This window comes from Lithobates pipiens, unplaced genomic scaffold, assembly GCF_037356315.1.
Source record: "Lithobates pipiens isolate NorthernLeopardFrog02 unplaced genomic scaffold, aLitPip1_a1.2 Scaffold_19, whole genome shotgun sequence".
Classification (NCBI taxonomy): Eukaryota; Metazoa; Chordata; class Amphibia; order Anura; family Ranidae; genus Lithobates; species Lithobates pipiens.
In genome coordinates, this window is record NW_027507764.1 from 344,248,325 (window position 1) to 344,270,856 (window position 22,532).

At 40.6% G+C, this 22,532-nt stretch overlaps 1 protein-coding gene across 3 annotated transcripts in view; it reads left to right on the top strand.

The window, feature by feature from the left end:
• The window catches only part of FARS2 (phenylalanyl-tRNA synthetase 2, mitochondrial), a 670,425-nt gene extending 651,866 nt beyond the window's left edge, over positions 1-18,559 (top strand). For all 3 annotated transcript variants that reach the window (XM_077492141.1, XM_077492139.1, XM_077492140.1), the window contains one exon: positions 18,343-18,559. In XM_077492141.1, the coding sequence (XP_077348267.1) occupies positions 18,343-18,357 (15 nt within the window). In that variant the 3' untranslated portion in view covers positions 18,358-18,559. The remainder of the gene's footprint in view (positions 1-18,342) is intronic.
• Positions 18,560-22,532: the final 3,973 nt, after the last annotated feature.

Consider the following 22,532-nt stretch of genomic DNA (forward strand, 5'->3'; position numbering starts at 1 on the left):
ATATACAGTATGTGTGTTTTCCTCATGAGGCGGTGGCAGAACATCCAGATATAGCACGTTGGTGAGAAAATGGATTATCATTATACTATGATCCCATTGCATAGTTCAGTGATAGCGAACCTTGGCACCCCAGATGTTTTGGAACTACATTTCCCATGATGCTCCTCTACACTGCAGAGTGCCAGAGCATCATGGCAAATGTGGTTCCAAAACATCTGGGGTGCCAAGGTTCGCCATCACTGGCATACTTCATCTATTTATTTGAGCCCCTCAAAACAAACAAATGCTTGCCATTTAAAATAAAAGGGGGTTGTAATAATAAATAATTTTTAGATATGTAGTTACTGAACATTGTTTAAGGGTTCTGACTATACTAATTCCGCGTACACGCGATCAGACTTTCCGGCGGACCAGAGTACGTAGGACAATTCGATCGCGTGTGGGCTCCAGCGGACTTTTTCTTCCCAAAAGTCCGGCGGACCTAGAAATAAGACTGGCTTCAAATTTGTCCGTCGGACTCTGCTTTTACCAGACAATCCGTTCGTCTGTGTGCTAGTCTGATGGACTAAAACCGACGTTAGGGCAGCTATTGGCTACTGGCTATGAACTTCCTTATTCTACGTCATCACGTTCGAATCCGTCAGACTTTTAGAGCGATCGTGTGTGGCCAGGTCTGTTTGTTTGAAAGTCTGGCGGACCTCAGCTGCAAAGTCCGTCGGATTGTCCGCCGGACCAAGTCTTTTGAAAAGTCTGGTCGTGTGTACGCGGCATTAGACTATATGAGGTTGATTGACTAAAATTGGAGGGTATAACATCTGGTGCACCTCTGCATAGAAACCAATCAGCTTTCAGTTTTTTTGTAAAAGCTTAATTGAGCAAGCTGAAGTTAGAAGCTGATTGGCTACCATGTAGAGTTGCACCAGATTTTGTCCTCTCCAGTTTTAGTAAATCAACCCCTATGTCTTTTCCCATAGATGACCACATTTTGTTGACATTGCAGAGAAACTGATTTCATATACTGAAAAAGTATGCATATTTATGCTTTACCATTTTATCTCTTGCACTTTTATTGAATGGCATTATCAATCAGTTTTCAGCATGTATAGGCTGAAGCTATCAGTTTTATCTTGCTGTCGACTGTCATTTTTCATGATGCAAGTATGCAGAGGTTCCTCAAGTAGCAGACATTCTCCAAGGTAAAAAAAATCAATCTTCGTACTGTAAGATAAACCTTGCTTTATGCAGCTGGGATTTGTTGCTATTAAAGACATATATGGGCTAAATTCTTTCCATGTCTAATTGGATTTATGGCAGTAGTGCTAAAGGGCTGGAATTATATGCTTTCTGACAGGTCGTTTTGTCAGCATTACAGAGCTCAGAGAATCTACAAGGAGACTGTTCATTTTAAACAAAATTAATAAATAATTAGGGAACATGTTTTCGCTTGTACCCATCTGATTGAAGCATATAATGATATCTTAAGTGCCTTGACGTTAACACAGTAAGATGTACAAATATTTATTAATGGTAAATGTGAATTGATAAGGGAGCCCTTGAGTGATACACACCAGCAAGTTTTAAAATGTGCTGCCATCTCTGGACATAACTGAAAGGTTAGAGAGAACTCTAGGGAACATCATATTCTTACTAGTTTTTTGGTGTTACAGGAGTAGAATAATTTCATATTTTAGGCTGTTGCCCTGTGGTTCACCAGAAAAAAGAATAATACAGACGCATGAATTTATACAGCTTTTTGATGTATCTGCTGATAGGTACAGTACTAAAGTTAAAAACTTTGAGTTTTGTAAAATGCAGACCCTGTAGGCATAACACGTAGAGGTCTTTTCTGAATGTGTATAATACAGAGGTACTTCCCTTCGATTTTGCCATAATCTGTAGAAGCCTTTTTCTCAGTGGTCATTGTCCTATATAAAGATACATTTTCTGGTGGATAGCACCAGAAGCATAGGACTTCCTCCTGTGGTCATTGTAATATACAGATTAACGTTTCTTAGCGTTTATTATAGTATGTAGAAAACTTTTTCCCTGTGGACATTGTATTATACAAAAGTATTCTCTTTGATGGTCAGCCTTTTTTGTATTAGTTTTTCTCAGCAAATATTGTAGTATACATAAATACCCGTTCAAAATAATATGCAGACGTATTTCTCCCAGTGGTCAGCATAGTACATAGAAGTATTTTAACAAATAGGTATTGCAATATACAGATGTCTTTTGGTTGTGAAAAAGCATACTATGTAAATGCATATCAGCAAGTGGGCACTGCAATATGCAGAATATTCAGAGGTACTTCATTTGATGGTCAGCATGTGTATAGTGTGTATAGGTCATTGTAATATGCAGGGGTATCTCTGCATATTACAGTCAGTATAAGACTGTATTCACACCTATGCATTTTTAGTGCTTTTTGCATTTTGCAGATTTGCACTACAGAACGTGTTCCATAGGAAACCATTTTAAATGGACTGTGGTGCAAATCTGCAAAATGCAAAAAGCACAAAAACTGCATAGGTCTGAATCCAGCATAATAATAACAGGTGTCACGCTTATATCCGCGCTTTCTACAGACACAACATTTTCTTTGGGTGGCTCGTTCGGTAGGGGTACTCGGGAGGACATAAAGAAAATTAATTGTCTCTCATGCAGCCGGCTTACTGCATTTGGATTGGGAAAGTGAGGTAGAGCACCATCTGGAAACAGAAGGGCTCTAACGATCTCTTCCTGGAATTTAAGGAAGGATCCAGTCCGTCCTGAAGCTCTGTATAGCACATGAGCATTCAGCAAAGCCAATTGAAATAAATAAATAGACACTTTCTTGTACCAGCGTCTGGCCTTACGGGCAACTAGGTACGTCGCCAACAACTGGTCATTGAGGTCCACCCCTCCCATATTTTGGTTATATTCGTGGACACAGAGGGTTTTCTCCACAACACCAATTGCCGTAGTAATTTTAACCGTCGTGTCTGCATGAAGGGAGGGAAGAACGAAAACATTCTTATTATCCCTCCACTTCATAGCGAGCAAGTTATTACACTTCAAGCAGGCTCTCTTCCCCAGCCTAAGACGTGAATCTACAAGCCGCTGGGGAAAGCCCTGGCGATTAGATCGCACGGTGCCACATGCTCCAATCTGATGATCAAACAAGTGACTAAAAAGTGGCATGCTCGTGTAATAATTGTCCACGTACAAGTGATACCCCTTTCCGAATAAGGGTGACACCAAGTCCCACACAATCTTGCCAGCGGTTCCTATGTAGTCAGGGTAGTTTGTCGGCTCTACATGACTATCTCTTCCCTTGTAAACCATAAAACTACATGTATAGCCTGTGGCCCTGTCACAGAGCTTATACATCTTGACCCTGTATTTGGCACACTTCCTGGGAAGATACTGTTTGAATGACAAGCAGCCAGAAAATGTAATCAGGGACTCCTCAACGCAGATAACTTGATGGGGAATAAGCCAGTCTGCAAAACGTTGGTTGAAGTGGTTTACGAGGGGCTGAATCTTGTAGAGCTGATCATATCCAGGGTTTCCACGAGGACGACAGAGTTCATTGTTGTTGAAGTGCATGAACCGCAAGATCTGCTTGTATCATACCCTGGCCATGGAAGCAGAGAACACGGGCATATGGTGAATTAGGTCAGTATGACCGCAACTCACTCTCTTTGGTTATGCTCATGAAGAGAGATAGGCCCAGAATGGTCTTACATTTGGAAACCGTAATTGGTTCCCAATCTCTGCCAAGGGAGGACTGAGGAATAGTGGCGATGTGTTGACCAGGGTACAATTTGCTTTAGTCCACAATAGATCTATAGAGATCTTCGGTGAAAAACAGCAAATAAAAATCAAGTGATGTAAAATTAACTGTTTCCACCTGAATGCCGAGTTGGCCAGTGAATGGGGGAAGTACGGGTGCTGCAGAAGTGGTGGGTTCCCAAGTAGGATTGGCGAATTCTGCAGGAAGGGCACTATGGGCTCGACGGGCCTGTCTTTGTCTTCTTGGTGGCAGCAGGACACTACTTGTGTTTGCCACCTCACCAGCTTGAACTGCACTTATGGGACTCGCCACATCACCACGTGTTACTGGAGTGCTGGTTTTACTACGACCAGGGTGTACTAGGCCACTGGTGCTTGCCAGTTCACCAGAAGGAATAGAGGCGCTAGTACTTCTCTGCTCCATACGAGAGTCATCCAGGTATTACAGGTTATACAGGGGGCCAAATGACACAGTACAAGCACTGTGCTGTATAAAATGCTTTTTTGGGGGGGTTAACAAATGCTTTAAGGACAGTGTTTAGAACGTTTGAAAACCCCTTACATATAGTGATGATTTTCTAGTATGTATGTATGCTAAATATACTGTAAAACCTTGGGTTGAGAGCGTTTTGCAAGACCAGAAATATTTTTTCATACATTTTGGCTTGATATACAAGCAATGTCTTTATATACAATTAGCGTCAAGTCACAACTGATTAGAAAAGAGATGAGAGGCGCCTCTAAGTGTGGCAATATGGTTACACTTAATGAAGGTGCAACATTTAGAAACTCACATGGTTTATGATTAAAACAGGCATTTCTAAGTATGCAGGCATCTGGGGTAAAGCTGTCCACATAAATCATTGTCCACACCGCCATTGACGTCATCCCTTCCACGCTGCGCTCCGCAAGCTCTTCAAACCTCGCTTTCAGATCGCTCTACTGCAAGGTAGTCTTCTCTGTCACTATTGCAGATTGACAGCGGTGAGAGTCGGCGGTGCGGAGGATGATCTATGTGGACAGCTTTACCCCAGACGCCTGCATACTTAGATGTGCCAGTTTTAATCATCAACCATGCGAGTTGCTAAATGTTGGACCTTTATTAATTGTAACCATATTACTACACTTAAAGGCACCTCTCTTCTCTTTTATACCCTGTAGCTCCTGCTGGATTTTGCTTCTAATCCCCTTGTGGAGACTGCCATTTGTAAATGAACATTTTATGGTTACACAACCTGTCACATTGCTGTGATCTTTTTATATGAACTATAAACTGAAGGACCTATGAATAAATGGTTGTGGAATGAATCATCTGAGTTTCCATTATTTCTTATGGGGAAATTCGCTTTGATATACAAGTGCTTTGGATTACAAGCATGTTTCTGGAACTAATTATGCTCGCAATCCAAGGTTTAACTGTACTGCTGTAAAGTTTTAGCAGGCATATATGGTAACCATTTTTAACAATCACTGATACATAGCCATGGTGACCATACAAGTAAAAGATAGAGGAAACAGAGTTTGCTATACATTAATTTCCTATGGTTGTCAGCTTTAGTGGCCATAATGTGTTTTTTTTTTTTCTGGAACCCCAATCAGGAAAAATACTGCATTATGGCCACGAAATGGTGCTAACAATTATAGAAAATGTAAAGAATAATCAAAGTACAGTCAGATTTCGTGATGGCTGGCAGATGTTTTTTTTTTTTTTAATGAACAAATCCCTATGTCTTAAATATACATTGCATGGTAAACAAGCCTAACGTTGCTCCAAATCAGGTGCAAAACTGGTGGTGTTGATCATGTATAGTTGCCATTTCATTTAAGTAAAAATTTCATGGTGTCTCTTTTACAATTTTTCCCCCTTGGTCTTCTGTCTTAACCTCTCTTCCACTGATATTTGCTCTTCTCTGTGTGCCTTTAACAAATAAATTGTCAGAAAAGTATATGGTATCATGCTACCATAGAACCAGCCAGTTATGTAACATACTCATTACTGGACCTTAGTTATTGGAGAGTAAAGCTTGCTAAAACTAAGGATTCTAAAGCTCATGGAGAGAGTAAGGTTATCTCTGTCATCCTCTTTTTAAGATGAACAACATACCTTCCTATTAGTAACCTTAATAAAGGTCTCCAGTAGACCCACGGGTTGCTGTATTTTAACTGAGTAGAACACATTCTTAAGAATAGAAGACTGGAGGTGCAACTGACCTTCTGTTCTTTACAGTAAATTTATCTGACACACTTTTTTAGTGATTTCCTGCTTAATTTGCAACATGTGTTATGTTTTTGACTTAGAAAAAGGAAGGTAGGTTGCCCTTTTGTAAAGGGAAAAGAGTAGGTTTTAAAACATGGCAAATCATTTGAGGTTAATGCTGCACACATTTATTATGTCTGCAGAAGTATCTGTCAATCAATAGAAATATAAAACAAGATGCAAGCATCAGAAAATATCTCGAAGACCTCAAGATCACAAACTGCATATGACAGTTCAGGTATCTGTAGCACTGATCTCTTTCATGCTGTCTTCATACATACACACTCATGTGTATTCCACTTTAGTTGTATCTGTTCCAGTAGACCACTCAGACAATTTATCAGTTCAGTACGCCAGGGAGTCTGCTCAGAGGTTTCTTTATAAAACAGCAGTATGTATACACCAAGTTTTCACTCATCATTACTACCAATAAATGCAAATCACTATACTATACCTTTTTACAAATATGGTTCAGAGTATTTAAAGATTGAGGTATTTGATATTATATTTTACATATAATATTGTACACAGCCGATTTTTATTTTGCTGTTCATTTTAGATTAAGGAAGGCGAAGGCTGCCCATAGATCGGGAGATCTTTCACTAAGATTGACAGGGTGATTAAACATTTTACTGTGGCTTATAAGTAGTGAAACACCCCTTTCTATGGGAACAAGCCTAAACTTTTGCATTGACTGTTTGTAAATCTCTGCAATCAATTATAAGCATGCTTGCTCCCATTTGTTTGTTTCTTGCCATTAATTCTGCTTAAAGTGGTTGTAAAGTCAGAGAGTAGGATTACTGCCAGAACCCTCTAATAAGGTATACTACACAGTGTAAATGTTTTTTTTAAATGATGCCGCTAAATATGTTATTTCAGATCACCTCTGAGGGGTCACTTGACCTCCCGCCTCGCTCCTCCCAAAATCGAATGCACTGTTCACACGGTCGGACATTCGACCACAAAATGCTTCAGATTTTTTCCGAAACTGGTGTTGCATACACACAGTCAGACAAAGTTGATGGAAAATCTGATCGCTCGGAATGAGGTGACGTTCATTGCGTACAACGGGACTACGTAGAGGCAAGTAACCAATAGCTTTGGTCTCATAATTTCATCTGAGCATACGTGCCACTTTGTCCTATCGGAATTCTCTACAAAAAATTGGAAAAAGTCTGATTGGATTTTTTGTCTGAAAATTTTATACCCTGCTCTCAAATTTTTTCAGACGGAAAAAGTCCGATAGAGCCCACACACGATTGGCCTTACCGACAATATAATCCGATCTGAACTTTTCCTCGGAATTTCCGACCGCGTGTACAAGGCATTAGGGCTACAGCGGGAGTGGCTGAGATTCCCCTCAGGCATCTGCCGGGAGGTCACGTGACCACTGTGCTGTCCGCTGCCACTGTAATCCTTAGATCAGGGGAGGAGAACAGTGGGAGGTCAAATGACAGCACAAAGGTGATCTGAAATACGGTATTTAGTGTCATCATTTAAAAATAAAAAAAATTTACACTGTGTAGTATACCTTATTAGAACAGAGGGCTGGCAGTAATCCTACTCTCTGACTTTACTGTCAGCTACTAATAGCAGCAGGAGGGCAGGGCAGGAAGGAGATCGATCACACACTAGGAACTGACAGGCACGGGATAGAGGAGAGACTCTAACACAGCGGGATGACTGAGGCACATAAACTGACCACATCATCATGGATCAGCAGCTATGATTACTGTGGTCAGTTCACCTAGAGGGACACAGGAACAGGCAAGATAAACCAGGTTTTTTTTTTACAGGAAAGCAAGGAAAAGATTAGACTGCATAAGCACTATGCTGTTTAACCACTTCAATACAGGGCACTTAAACACCTTCCTGCCCAGACCAATTTTGAGCTTTCAGCGCTGTCGCACTTTGAATGACAATTGCGCGGTCATGCTACACTGTACCCAAATGAAATTTTTATCATTTTTTTCCCACAAATAGAGCTTTCTTTTGGTGGTATTTGATCACCTCTACGGTTTTTATTTTTTGCGCTACAAATAAAAAAATACTGAAAATTTTGAAAAAAAAAATGTTTTTTTTTGTTTCAGTTTCAAAACTTTGTAAATAAGTATGTTTTCTCCTTCACTGATGGGCACTGATGGGGCTACACTGATGGGCACTGATAAGGTGGCACTGATGGGCACCAATGTGGCACCAATGAAGTGGCACTGATAGGCGGCACTGATGAGCGACACGGATGGGCGACACGGATGGGCGACACGGACGGACACTGATAGGTGGCACAAATTGGCACTGATAGCTGGCACGGATGGGCGGCACGGATGGGCATGGATAGGCGGCACAGGTGGGCATGGATAGGCGGCACATGTGGGCATAGATAGGCGGCACAGGTGGGCATAGATAGGCGGCACAGGTGGGCATGGATAGGCAGCACAGGTGGGCATGGATAGGCGGCACAGGTGGGCACTCATAGGCGGCACAGGTGGGCACTCAGGCGGCACAGGTGGGCACTCATAGGCGGCACAGGTGGGCACTCATAGGCGGCATCGGTGTTATAGTAATGGATGCCAATCAGTGCCAAACAATAATGCATGCCAATCAGTGATGCCCATTGTGGCCACTGATTGGCATCCATTATGGGCACTGATTGGCACCCATTGTGCTGACTGGCACCCTGGTGGTCTAGGGAGGATTATGGATTTTTATTACCTTTTCCCTGGTGGTCTAGTGGTGTCCCTGGTGGTCCAGTGTGGGCATCCTCGGGGGGGCTGTGCTGATAATCGATCAGCACAGACCCCCCCTGTCAGAGGAGCAGCCGATCGGCTCTCCTCTACTCGCGTCTGACAGACGCGAGTGAGGGAAAGCCGATCACCGGCTCTTCCCATTTACACTGTGATCAGCCGTGATTGGACACGGCTGATCACATGGTAAAGAGTCTCCGTCGGAGACTCTTTACCGAGATCGTAGTTGCCGGGTGTCAGACTGACACCCCGCAACAACGATCGCCGCGATGCGCGCCCCCGGGGGCGCGCAGCGGCTCATTATCCTAATCACGTCATATGACGTCCGGTTAGGATAATGAAACCACTTTGCCGCCGTCAATTTGTAATAGGGCGGGCGGCAAGTGGTTAACTAGCGAGGAACAGAATTTTTTTTTTTTTATAGGGTTACAATCACTTTAACCACTTCAGCCCTCAATGACCAGGCCATTTTATGCGATACGGCACTGCATCGCTTTAACTGAAAATTGCGCGGTCGTGCAACGTTGTACCCAAACAAAATGTATGTGATATTTTTCCCCACAAATAGAGCTTTCTTTTGGTGGTATTTGATAATCTCTGCAGTTTTTATTTTTTGCGCTATAAACAAAAAGATAGCGACAATTTTGAAAAAAACGATATTTTGTATTTTTTGGTATAATAAATACCCCCAATTTTTCCACAGTTTAGGCCGATATGTATTCTTCTACATATTTTTGCTAATAAAAAGTGCAATAAGTGTATATTGATTGGTTTGTGCAAAAGTTATAGCGTCTACAAAATAGTGGAAATATTTATGGCATTTTTTATTATTATTTTTTTTTTTTTACTAGTAATGGCGGTGATCAGTGATTTTTATCAGTACTGCAGCATTATGGCGGACAGATCGAACACTTTTGACACATTTTTGGGACCATTGAAATTTACACAGCGATCAGTGCTATAAAAATTCACTCATTACTGTGTAAATGATCAAGGAGTTAACTGTGTTATCTAGGGAATGATTCTAACTGTGGTGGGATTGGACTGCCTGGGTGAGGAGACCAATCGTTCATACTTAGTATGAACAACAGATCACTCTCCTCACCCCTGACAGCTTGGACATCTGTCTGTTTAGCATTGGCTCCTGCGTCATGGTGTGCCCCATAGTGGTCAAAAGGCTAGCCAATGTATAGCTACGATGGTTCGCCCAAGGGAGCCAACCTGCCGTGGTATGACTGTGGCGGCAGGTCGGGAAGGGGCTCATGTTATAAGTGATATTTATAATTCTTCTATGTTTTATAAATGGGATGAGTGGGGATTAATGGAGAAAGTATCAGTTTGCCTGAATCGACATTTCCACCAAATTGGGAGGATCAATGGTGAGCAGATGTTTATCATGGATTAGCAATTTGTTCAGCTAAAATTATCTGTTCTTATGTAAATTGCTAAAGGGATCCTTTGGAACCTTTACTAATCCACTTGCTAGGCCTCTAGTTAGAATTATGTGGGCCCAATGGGAATCCCACTTCTTTTAACCACTTGACCACTGGGCACTTAAACACCCTTAATAACCAGACCAATTTTCAGCTTTCGGTGCTCTCACATTTTGAATGACAATTACTAAGTCATGCAACACTGGACCTATATGAAATTTTTGTCCTTTTTTTCACACAAATTGAGATTTCATTTGGTGGTATTTAATCACAGCTCGGTTTTTTATTTTTTGTGCTATTAAAAGAAAAAATACAGAAAATTCAGTAAAAAAAATGAATTTTTCTTTGTTTCTGTTATAAAATTTAGCAGATTAGTAATTTTTTCTTCATAAATTTTGGCCAAAATTTATACTACTACATATCTTTGGTAAAAATTAGTACAAATTGGTGGATATTATTTGGTCTTTGTGAAAGTTATAGAGTCCACAAGCTATGGTGCCAATATCTGAAAATTGATCACACCTAAAGTACTGACGGCCTATTTCAATTCTTGAGACCCTAACATGCCAGAAAAGTACAAATACCCCCCAAATGACCCCTTTTTGGAAAGAAGACATTCCAAGGTATTTAGTAAGAGGCATGATGAGTTTTTAGAAGTTGTAATTTTTTCCCACAATTCTTTGCAAAATCAAGATTATTTTTACTTTTTTTTTTTTTCACAAAATTGTCATATTATCAGTTTATTTCTCACACACAGCATATGTATACCACAAATTACACCCCAAAACACATTCTGCTATTACTCCCGAGTACGGCGATACCACATGTGTGAGACTTTTACACAGTGTGGCCACATACAGAGGCCCAACATGCAGGGAGCGCCATCAGGCGTTCTGGAGCACCCAGGACAATTCTGACATTTCTCTCCTACATGTAAAAATCATCATTTATTTGCTAGAAAATTACATAGAATCCCAAAACATTATATATGTTTTTTTAGCAAACACCCTGGAGAATACAATGGTGGTCGTTGCAACTTTTTATCTCGCACGGTATTTGTGCAGCAATTTTTCGAATGCTTTTTTTTGGAAAAAAACAGTTTTGTGCTTAAAAAAAAAAACACAGTAAAGTTAGCCCAATTTTTGCATAATGTGAAAGATGAAGTTACGCTGAGTAAATAGATACCTAACATGTCACTCTTCAAAATTGCACACGCTCGTGGAATGGCGCCAAACTTCGCTACTTAAAAATCCCCATAGGCGACGATTTCATTTTTTTTTACTGGTTATATGTTTTGAGTTATAGAGGAGGTCTAGGGCTAGAATTATTGCTCTCACTCTAACGTTCGCAGCGATACCTCACATGTGTGGTTTGAACACCGTTTTCATATGTGGGCGGGACTTACGTATGCGTTCGCTTCTGCATGCGAGCACATGGGGACAGGGGCGCTTTAAAAAAAAAAATGTATTGTTCATTTTACTTTATTTATTTTAGTTTGACATTTTTTTCCCCAAAAATAAATTTTTTGATCACTTTTATTCCTATTACAAGGAATGTAAACATCCCTTGTAATAGTATAAAAGAGAGTATTCCTGCGCCTAATCAAAGAGTAATCTAATTGTTGCACCGCTGCACACACTGAAATGGGGTACTTGAACCCCAATTGGAGAAGACAAAAGGTAAAAAGGTAGTGGTGCACGGTACTATGGTGAAGAATCTAGTTAAAACAGGTTTAATATATTCAATAGGTGTTCAAAAGATTAGATGATAAATGTAATATCGTCTCCACTACAGGTAATAAATGGAACGTAGAAAAAGAAAAGACAATATATTTATATATAAAAAATATATATATGTATATATAGTGAGGGACCCTCACTCCTATGCGTAGTAGTATTTTGAGTGGTAAACAAATGGATAAGAAAAACAATTAATGATGAATAAGACTGGTGGTCCCAATGCGATTTTATAGGTAGCAGAATTGCATAAAGTGGCAGTGCTGAATAAAAAGAAGGTCCGTAATAATAACTACTACTGCATTTGTTTCAGTGACTAAAATACTATACATAAAGTAGTGGACGAAATAAAAGATATATAAAGTGAATCACCGTGCGATTTGTTAAAAATGACAAAAAACGCATACAAAGTGCTAGTGCTGAACAATAAATAGATCTGAAAAGAGAATCTGCTAAATCAAGGTATATGTGTAACAGTGTACAAAAGTAATCATTAGCTGGATAAGGCAAAAGATATAAGTAATGCTTGCCTTGTGACTAAAGAAATCGCATATGGTGTTAAAGCCAAGGGAGGGTTAAGCAGAGTGACTCTGTGCGGGTGTCTTTATACCATAGACTTAAATATCGGTGCAGTGCACTAAATTGAATCATAAGATCAAAGAAAATAAATCAAATTGTTGAATCAAAACAAAAACGCATAAACGATCCAAGTGTTGGTGAGAGGGAAACAACCCTCTGGGAATAATCCAAAACAGAAGAAAAAAGGTGCACAGTGTTTGAAGCTATAAAAAAATATATAAAAAACAACAATTGAACAGTAATCCTAGTTAAAAATGTCCATTCAGCTTGTGCAACAACAGGTGGCGAATAGCCCAAAATCGCATGTAACAAGACAGTCGCCTGCAGTGCTGGTGCTTAAAATATATGTGCACTATAAGGTAGAGATTTAAACGGTGATGATGGTGATGGTAGATATCTCCCACGTGGTCCTGTGAAATCAGAATATGGGTGTCCCCTTACCTTACAGCTGTAAGGTAACAGCATATGGTATATGTATCCTCAGGGTTCCTGGTGGTCCTTATCCCTCGAGGTCCTATTCACGTGTCCCCGGGTCCTGGCGTCTCCTGCCTACTGTGCCGTATTGGGCTCTTTAAGTGGTCCCTCAGCGGTACTTCAGCGTGGGGGGGGGGAATTGGTGGTGTACCTCGGCGGTTTTATGCAAGGGGTTAAACAGATAAGGAGGAAGGGAGCCCCATAGTGTAGTATTTTTCAACAGTATTGAAATTTATTTATAAAAACAGCTTTGGTACTCACAAACAGACAAAGTTTTTGTATGGTGTATAAACGAGCCTCGAGCTCGATTGCGTCACTTCCGGTAGCGTCCCGACGCGTGTTCGTCACGGTCACGTGACTTCATCAGGGGATGTCTAGTGCTCAGGGAAGTGTCTTTAAATAGAGCCATTAATTGCTTATTTGGCGGCCATTTTGGGGAAGACCCGGAAGTATCCCGGCGGCCATTTTGCGGTGTATCAGGTCGCCGGAAGTATGCGGGCGGCCATTTTTTTTGGTGGTTACACCGGGTTTGTTGTATTGTTAGCCGGAAATAAACATGTGGCCATTGTTTTGGAGGTATCTCAGACGGATTTGCATATGGATATCACCGCCCGACTTAAGCAACATATTCACACGTAGAGAAGGGAGAGGCAGGCGGGGTTAATCAGAATATGCAAACCGAATGAGTTATATGGCCTTGTGATGGAAATACTTAATTCTCTGTTTGAAAATAAAACTAGTTAACGAAGATCTTAATAAATTGGATAATGGTAACCATAATAATAAGTCTAGGACTCTGTAAAACGAGGCACTAATGGTTAATTGTATATGCAGTGGAAAATGGGGAAATATCCAACTGATATATAAAATTGTATACTGGAATAATCTATCTAAAAAAAATACTATTTAATTGTATATTTATTTACATATATTAAAAATTACTATTTAATTATATATTTAATTCATATGGAGAAGAGAATGACAATAGTAAAATAAACAAATTTGAATAATAAGTGGTAAGATCGTACTGATAAGCAAAGTTAATATAGCAAGAATAAAAAAAAAAATTTAAATTTAAAATTAATAAAAAATTCATTAGTATAAAAAATCAGTATATAAAAAATATATCGGATACAATATATTAAAAATAAGGAGAAAAAAGGGGGAGAACGAAAAAACGAGGGGAAAAAACATCCCCATTGCTCCCGGAAATGACGTTTAGAGCGGGGTTATTCAAACATATTCAGACATATTCAGAGTATTTTAAACACAAATACCAAAAATCCATACAACGGTGCATACATATGTGTGAGCCCATCCATATATAAATGAATAATGAATTATGAATTTTTAATTAATTTTAAATTTAAAAAAAATGTTTTATTCTTGCTATATTAACTTTGCTTATCAGTAAGATCTTACCACTTATTATTCAAATTTGTTTATTTTACTATTGTCATTCTCTTCTCCATATGAATTAAATATATAATTAAATAGTAATTTTTAATATATGTAAATAAATATACAATTAAATAGTATTTTTTTTAGATAGATTATTCCAGTATACAATTTTATATATCAGTTGGATATTTCCCCATTTTCCACTGCATATACAATTAACCATTAGTGCCTCGTTTTACAGAGTCCTAGACTTATTATTATGGTTACCATTATCCAATTTATTCAGATCTTCGTTAACTAGTTTTATTTTCAAACAGAGAATTAAGTATTTCCATCACAAGGCCATATAACTCATTCGGTTTGCATATTCTGATTAACCCCGCTTGCCTCTCCCTTCTCTACGTGTGAATATGTTGCTTAAGTCGGGAGGTGATATCCATATGCAAATCCGTCTGAGATACCTCCAAAACAATGGCCACATGTTTATTTCCGGCTAACAATACAACAAACCCGGTGTGATCACCAAAAAAATGGCCGTCCGCATACTTCCGGCGACCTGATACACCGCAAAATGGCTGCCGGGATACTTCCGGGTCTTCCCCAAAATGGCCGCCAAATAAGCAATTAATGGCTCTATTTAAAGACACTTCCCTGAGCACTAGACTCCCCTGATGAAGTCACGGGACCGTGACGAACACGCGTCGGGACGCTACCGGAAGTGACGCAATCGAGCTCGAGGCTCGTTTATACACCATACAAAAACTTTGTCTGTTTGTGAGTACCAAAGCTGTTTTTATAAATAAATTTCAATACTGTTGAAAAATACTACACTATGGGGCTCCCTTCCTCCTTATCTGTTTAACCCCTTGCATAAAACCGCCGAGGTACACCACCAATTCCCCCCCCCCACGCTAAAGTACCGCTGAGGGACCACTTAAAGAGCCCAATACGGCACAGTAGGCAGGAGACGCCAGGACCCGGGGACACGTGAATAGGACCTCGAGGGATAAGGTCCACCAGGAACCCTGAGGATACATATACCATATGCTGTTACCTTACAGCTGTAAGGTAAGGGGACACCCATATTCTGATTTCACAGGACCACGTGGGAGATATCTACCATCACCATCATCACCGTTTAAATCTCTACCTTATAGTGCACATATATTTTAAGCACCAGCACTGCAGGCGACTGTCTTGTTACATGCGATTTTGGGCTATTCGCCACCTGTTGTTGCACCAGCTGAATGGACATTTTTAACTAGGATTACTGTTCAATTGTTGTTTTTTATATATTTTTTTATAGCTTCAAACACTGTGCACCTTTTTTCTTCTGTTTTGGATTATTCCCAGAGGGTTGTTTCCCTCTCACCAACACTTGGATCGTTTATGCGTTTTTGTTTTGATTCAACAATTTGATTTATTTTCTTTGATCTTATGATTCAATTTAGTGCACTGCACCGATATTTAAGTCTATGGTATAAAGACACCCGCACAGAGTCACTCTGCTTAACCCTCCCTTGGCTTTAACACCATATGCGATTTCTTTAGTCACAAGGCAAGCATTACTTATATCTTTTGCCTTATCCAGCTAATGATTACTTTTGTACACTGTTACACATATACTTTGATTTAGCAGATTTTCTTTTCAGATCTATTTATTGTTCAGCACTAGCACTTTGTATGCGTTTTTTGTCATTTTTAACAAATCGCACGGTGATTCACTTTATATATCTTTTATTTCGTCCACTACTTTATGTATAGTATTTTAGTCACTGAAACAAATGCAGTAGTAGTTATTATTACGGACCTTCTTTATATTCAGCACTGCCACTTTATGCAACTCTGCTACCTATAAAATCCCATTGGGACCACCAGTCTTATTCATCATTAATTGTTTTTCTTATCCATTTGTTTACCACTCAAAATACTACTACGCATAGGAGTGAGGGTCCCTCACTATATATACATATATATATTTTTTATATATATATATTGTCTTTTCTTTTTCTACGTTCCATTTATTACCTGTAGTGGAGACGATATTACATTTATCATCTAATCTTTTGAATACCTATTGAATATATTAAACCTGTTTTAATTAGATTCTTCACCATAGTACCGCGCACCACTACCTTTTTATCCCTTGTAATAGGAATATGGCATGACAGGTCCTCTTTACAGTGAGATATGGGGTCAATAAGACCCTGCATCTCACCTCTAAGCTGGGAAGCCTGAAAAAAAAAAAAAAAAAAAGATTCTGGATTTGATCGTATTGGCGAGTCGGTAGAAGCACCGGAGGGCAGCGGGAGGGGGGGTGTCTATGGCTGGGTATTGCAGGGTATCACCGACTATGGCTGGGTATCTCAGAGTATGGCGTTGCAGAGTATTGCGTTGCAGAGCATTGCAGGATGTTGGCTGGTGTTGCAGAGCATTGCAGAGTGTTGCAGGGTATTGGTGGGTGTTGCAGAGCATTGCAGTGTTGCAGGGTATTGGTGGGTGTTGCAGAGCATTGCAGAGTGTTGCAGAGTGTTGCAGAGTGTTGCAGAGTGTTGCAGAGTATTGCAGGGTATTGCAGGGTATTGCAGGGTATTGCAGGGTATTGCAGGGTATTGCAGGGTAATGCAGGGTAATGGCAGGGTATTGCAGAGTATTGGCAGGGAATTGAGGGGTTAATTTTTGGTGAGCAGTGATGTGGGCACTGCAGATGCAGCCCACATCGCTGCTGACACCGATCTCTTCCCCCTCCGCTGTTCCGATCGGTACAGAGAGGGGGAGGGAGGAACCGGCGTCTTAACATGACGCCGGTTTGTTTACAAGTGATCACTCCGTCATTTGACGGAGCGATCACGTGGTAAACAGCCGCTATGAGCGGCCGTTTACCGTGATCCATGATGCGCCGGGTCCTGTGGACCCGGCGGTCACGGATGCTCTTGAGTGTGCGCCCCAGGGGGCGCGAAAGCGGAATTCTGGGAGGACGTCATATGACGGCCTCCCAGAGTTAAGAAACCGCCCTGTAGCCGTCATTCGGCTATAGGGTGGTTGTTAAGTGGTTAAAGGCAGTAGGCACACAAGATTATAGGGAAGAAATTTCCCATCCACTTTGATGTCACTGTTTTAATAAGGAAGTATTAGCTCTTCTGCACCAGGTCAAGTCATGATAGTAAAGCCCAAACTCCTAGTTTGCATTCTTGGTCTGGGTCAGTGACATATAAGCCACTGGACCAGCAAGGGAGCCTGATGGTCAGTAATACATATGGGGCGCCTTGTTTTGTTTTTTTAAGGCCTGCAGCAAGAATATAAAATACTGTGTGTCAACCATGAGTGTCACACAAATCATCCACTGGGCTCTCTAGCGGTCTCTCAAACCCCCCCCCCCCCCCCCCCCTCCCCTAAACACTGCTTTAATAAACAACTCAGTTCAGCTAGAGCAGTGATGGCGAACCTTGGCACTCCAGATGTTTTGGAACTACATTTCCCATGATGCTCCACTACAATTCAGAGTGGATGAGCATCATGGGAAATGTAAAAACATCTGGGGTGCCAAGGTTCGCCATTACTGAGCTAGAGGATTGGGAACACTGTTTATTAGAGCAGTTTTCAAGGGAAAATGCCAGTTAGAGCACTAGAGAGTGGGGCAAATGCTTTGTATGAGATAGCATCGGTTCACCTTTCTGTGTGCTGCCAGCACAACGTTTTTAAGATTTTCTGAAGCACAGTTAAAAAAGTAAAAGCCCCATATTAAATACTGTATATGCAGCCTGACTGTGTTACAGTAACAAGGGTTCAGTTGGTCTTAAAATACTGTAATAGAATGAAATATTTAATTCATTGTAGTTTTTTTTTCCTACAAATGGTATGCATATCTGCACATTGTTGAATTTATAAAAAATAATTTTTATTTTTTGATGTAATTAATACTATACTTATTGTTTTCCCAGGACCCAGAGAGTTAGTCATTGCTACCGCATTAAATATCGACACATGGAGCGCACTCTGACACAAGACGAAGTCAGCATATTACATAAGAAAATTGGACAATCAGCAATAGAAGAGCTCCGCGTGGAAGGAAGATTTTAAATCAACTTATAAATAATGTAAACTGTTAATCAAGGCTTTCTTGCTTTATAATGTATTAAACAATTGATTTAGTCTGTGGGTATTTGTTTTTTTAACAGTGTCTTTATGTCTGTTTGTCTTCCTTCTTAGTCTCTAGATAAATAGATGTTTTACCTTTTGAATACAAAATGACTTTTTTAAGTAGTTATTGTATACAGATGCTGTAGAGCTTAAAGACACAACTTTATAAGTTTGATCTGTGTCCTTGAATAGCATCTACTTGACTTTCTTCAATACGATACAGAGTTTGGCTATCTTACACATTTATTACTAGCTCTGTTCATGGTTACCTGCTTGATATGGTGTTTGGGCTTATGGGCGCCTTCCAGCTTTTGGCCTGCCTTCAAAGCCCCTTAGCAAATCCCTTGTGTAATCTTAAGTATGGAATTATACAGTCTAGTAAAATGCCTGTCCTAAACAAACCATTTACTGGTTATAAAAGGCCAGTATGAACGCAGTGCGAAAACGTAATTCACAAATGGCTTTGAAGCCCTTTGGCGGCACAGATGATGCTGAGAATGTTTACAGTCTGTCTCTCTTAAAGACAACATGACTAGCAAGGCCAAAACAATCTGCCAAGGGACAAAAGAGGGAATGCAACCAAAGAATGTTTATTAAACCAAAAACATTACTTCTGTTTTTAAACAATATACATTCCAAATGACTCATTTCCCATCCATGATGTATTTTCATTCAGTGAATAAAATGAGTGATGCATATTATGTCGTTTGGATAGTTAGTTAATGGTTAATATATAGAAGTAATTTTTGTTGTGAAATTGGATGATTGGACCATCTGTCAGGGATGGGCCTCAAGCAACACTAGAGATTTTATATATATATATATATATATATATATATATATATATATATATATATTTTTTTTTTTATCTGTTAAAGAAACCTGTAGTAGGGGTATCTGGAGGCAGCATTCCTGACTTATCTTCCTGAAAATATTATGTCCTTGGCTGCTATGCTGATCTAATGACTTTAGTACTTTCTAAGCTAACTGCACTCTTTGTTCGAAATGTTTCATTTTAAGAGCATTCGTTTGATTTTCAAATCATTAGTGGTGTCAAATTGATGTTCATTTTTGACTGCAATGATGAATGAATGACTTGTATAGCGCTACAAATGCAAACTGAATTGCCTCAAGGCACTTGATCCATCCTGTGTTGTCCTGCTTCTTAGAAGAGGTGGGTCTTGAGTTTTTTACTGAATGCCCGATGGTTTTCTTCCATGCGGTTCTTAGTGGGTAGAGCATTCCATAGCCGTGGTCCTTGGGCTACAAATCTTCGTTCTCCCTTTGATTTGTAGCAGGACTTGGGCATGAGGAGGAGGTTTTGGTTAGTTGATTGGAGATCGTAGAGCGTTCCATAGCTGTGGTCCTTGGACTACTAATCTTCGTTCTCCCTTTGATTTGCAGCGGGACTTGGGGATGAGGAGGAGGTTTTGGTTAGTTGATCAGAGACTGCAATTGGGTGTGTAGTGTTTTATTTTCTCGCATAGGTATTGAGGAGTGTTTCCTTGTGTGCATTTGTGGGTGAGGCAGAGGGTTTTGAATGTGATCCGATCCTTTACACTTAGCCAATGTAGGGTCCACAGGGATGGGGAGATGGATTCCCAGGGTTTTTTCCCTGTTACCAGTCTTGCTGCTGTGTTTTGGATGACTTGTAGGTGTGCAATCTGGTATTTAGGTAGTCCTATGTAGAGGGAGTTTGCGTAGTCGAGTTGGGAATTGATGGTTGTTCCAACTACTACTGCTTTCTCCTCTTCTGGAATGAAGGGGATAAGTCTATGTAGCAGGCGGAGAAGATGGCGAGATCCACTGACTACTGATCCTATTTGTGCATCCAATGACATCTGAGTCTTAGGTGACTCTGAGACTTTTGGCTTTGGTGCTTGGGGAGATCGTCTGTCCAAGGATGGTGGGTGGTGTCCATGGGGTCTGAGTTTTTCTATTTTGGTTTGCGTGGAGAAGAAGCTCTGTTTTGGATCCATTGAGTTTGAGGGAGCTTGTGGTCATCCAGTCATCTATCAACGTGAGGCATTTTTCTAATCCCTGATATTGGTCTTTTTGTCTGGTGATGCGAAAGTAAAGTTGAGTGTTATCAGCGTATGAGTGGAAGCATAGGTCCAATTTGCGGATGATTTTGAGGAGTGGAGAGATGTAGATGTTGAAGAGCACAGGTGACAAGGGTGATCCTTGAGGGACTCCATCAGAAATTGCATGCGTTTCAGAGGTGAAGGCTGCTAATTTCACTGTCTGTGAACGATTTTCTAAGAAGGATGCGAACCATGGTTGCTCTGAATCTGTGACTCCTGCTACTTCTGCGAGGCAGATGAGTAGAGTATTGTAGTCCACTGTGTCAAACGCTGCACTGAGGTCTAGCAGTACCAGGAGACATGATTCTCCGTCATCTGCTCCTTCGAGGGCATTGCCCCATATTCTGAGAAGTACCGTTTCTGTGCCATGGCCTGGGTGGAGGCCTGATTGAAGTGGGTCCAAGAGTTTGTGTATGTCCAGGTGGAGTTGTAGCTGTTGTACTACTGCTTTCTCCATAATCTTGGTAATGGTGTTCAGGCTTGTTACCGGTCTGTGGTAGTTAGGGTCTTTGGGGTCGAGCTTGGGTTTCTTTAGGAGGGGTATGACTATGTCTTGCTTGAGGGCGATTGGAACAATCCCTTCTTTGAATGACTGATTTGTTATAGTAGGAGCCAAGATGTCGGAAAATTCTTTCAGGAGTTTTGTGGGAATTATGTCATTTGGTGATGTGTTGTCTCGGAGGCTTCTGATGATGTTTTTGGTGGTGATCGAGATCATTGAAAAATTCAGTGATTGTGAGATGTTTGAATCGATTTCCTCTTTTTGCTTAAGTTGAATAAGGTTTGTTGTTTTTTTCTGTTGAATTATTTTCCGAATGTTGTAGATTTTGTCGATAAAATCCGATAACTCATTGCAGAATTCTTGAGTTTCGTTTTCTGGGGGCTCCAGGTAGGGTTCATAGTCTGAGCGACTAGTTTGAAAAGTTCACGAGGGTGGTTTAAGGCTTTTGAGATGGTGTTTGAGAAATGTTTTTTTTTTGCTTTGAAGATTGCATTGTGATATTTCTTAGTGAGTGCTTTGTAGTTTGTGTGGTTTTCCTTTGTAGGATTTCTTCACCAGACTCCTTCAGCCCTTCTACGTTCCTGCTTCAGTAAAGTAAGGGTGCCATTAAACCATCCAGAATTTTTTTTCGTGATGAGTGCTTTAGGTTTCGGAGCGACTGAGTCTGCTGTTTGTAGTAATGCCTTGTTTAAGGAGTTGAGTGTTTGTTCCGTTGAGTGGTTTAAATTTAGCATTGATATTTTGCTATTCTATGCTCAGTTAGGATACTGTAGCTCTCAGGCACCAATTCTGTTAGGATGGTGTTGCATTAGGGTGTTAACCAGCTTTCCATGATGAAGAGACAATCTGTTGTTTTGTGTGATGAAGTTGTGGACTTCCTGTCTATGCTTGACTGCAGATCTGGTGTTGATCAGGGCACATGCTAAGTGTTGTGGTTGAATTGGAGTCTTCCTGTGTTTGGTGGTTGATTGTAGATCGATCCTTGGTAATTATTCTGTTGATGTTGATGGGATGATACGATGATGATACTGATGTAGCGACAATTAAGTTGCTGAGTAGATGATGGTCCTGAAAGAGCAGCTGATAATGGGGGTGGTGATGCTGATGGTGCTGATGATGGTGCGAATAGTTCTGGTGGTGGTGATGGAGGAGAACCCCGCTAACCTGACTACCCTCCCGTTGATACAGAGGAAGACAAGCTGGCCAATTGCTACAGCTGAGCTGGCCAATTGCTACAGCAGAGGAAAAAATTTCTTCCTGACCCCCCGAGAGGAGGACCCTGGATCAACTTCTAAGTGAGTGGTGCCCCGAAGTACTTACCTGACCGGGAATGATCCAAGGAAGAAGAGTGGGTGGATCAAGATGGTCGTCGGGGCTAGGCCTGAGCTGTGGTTTATCCTAGCAC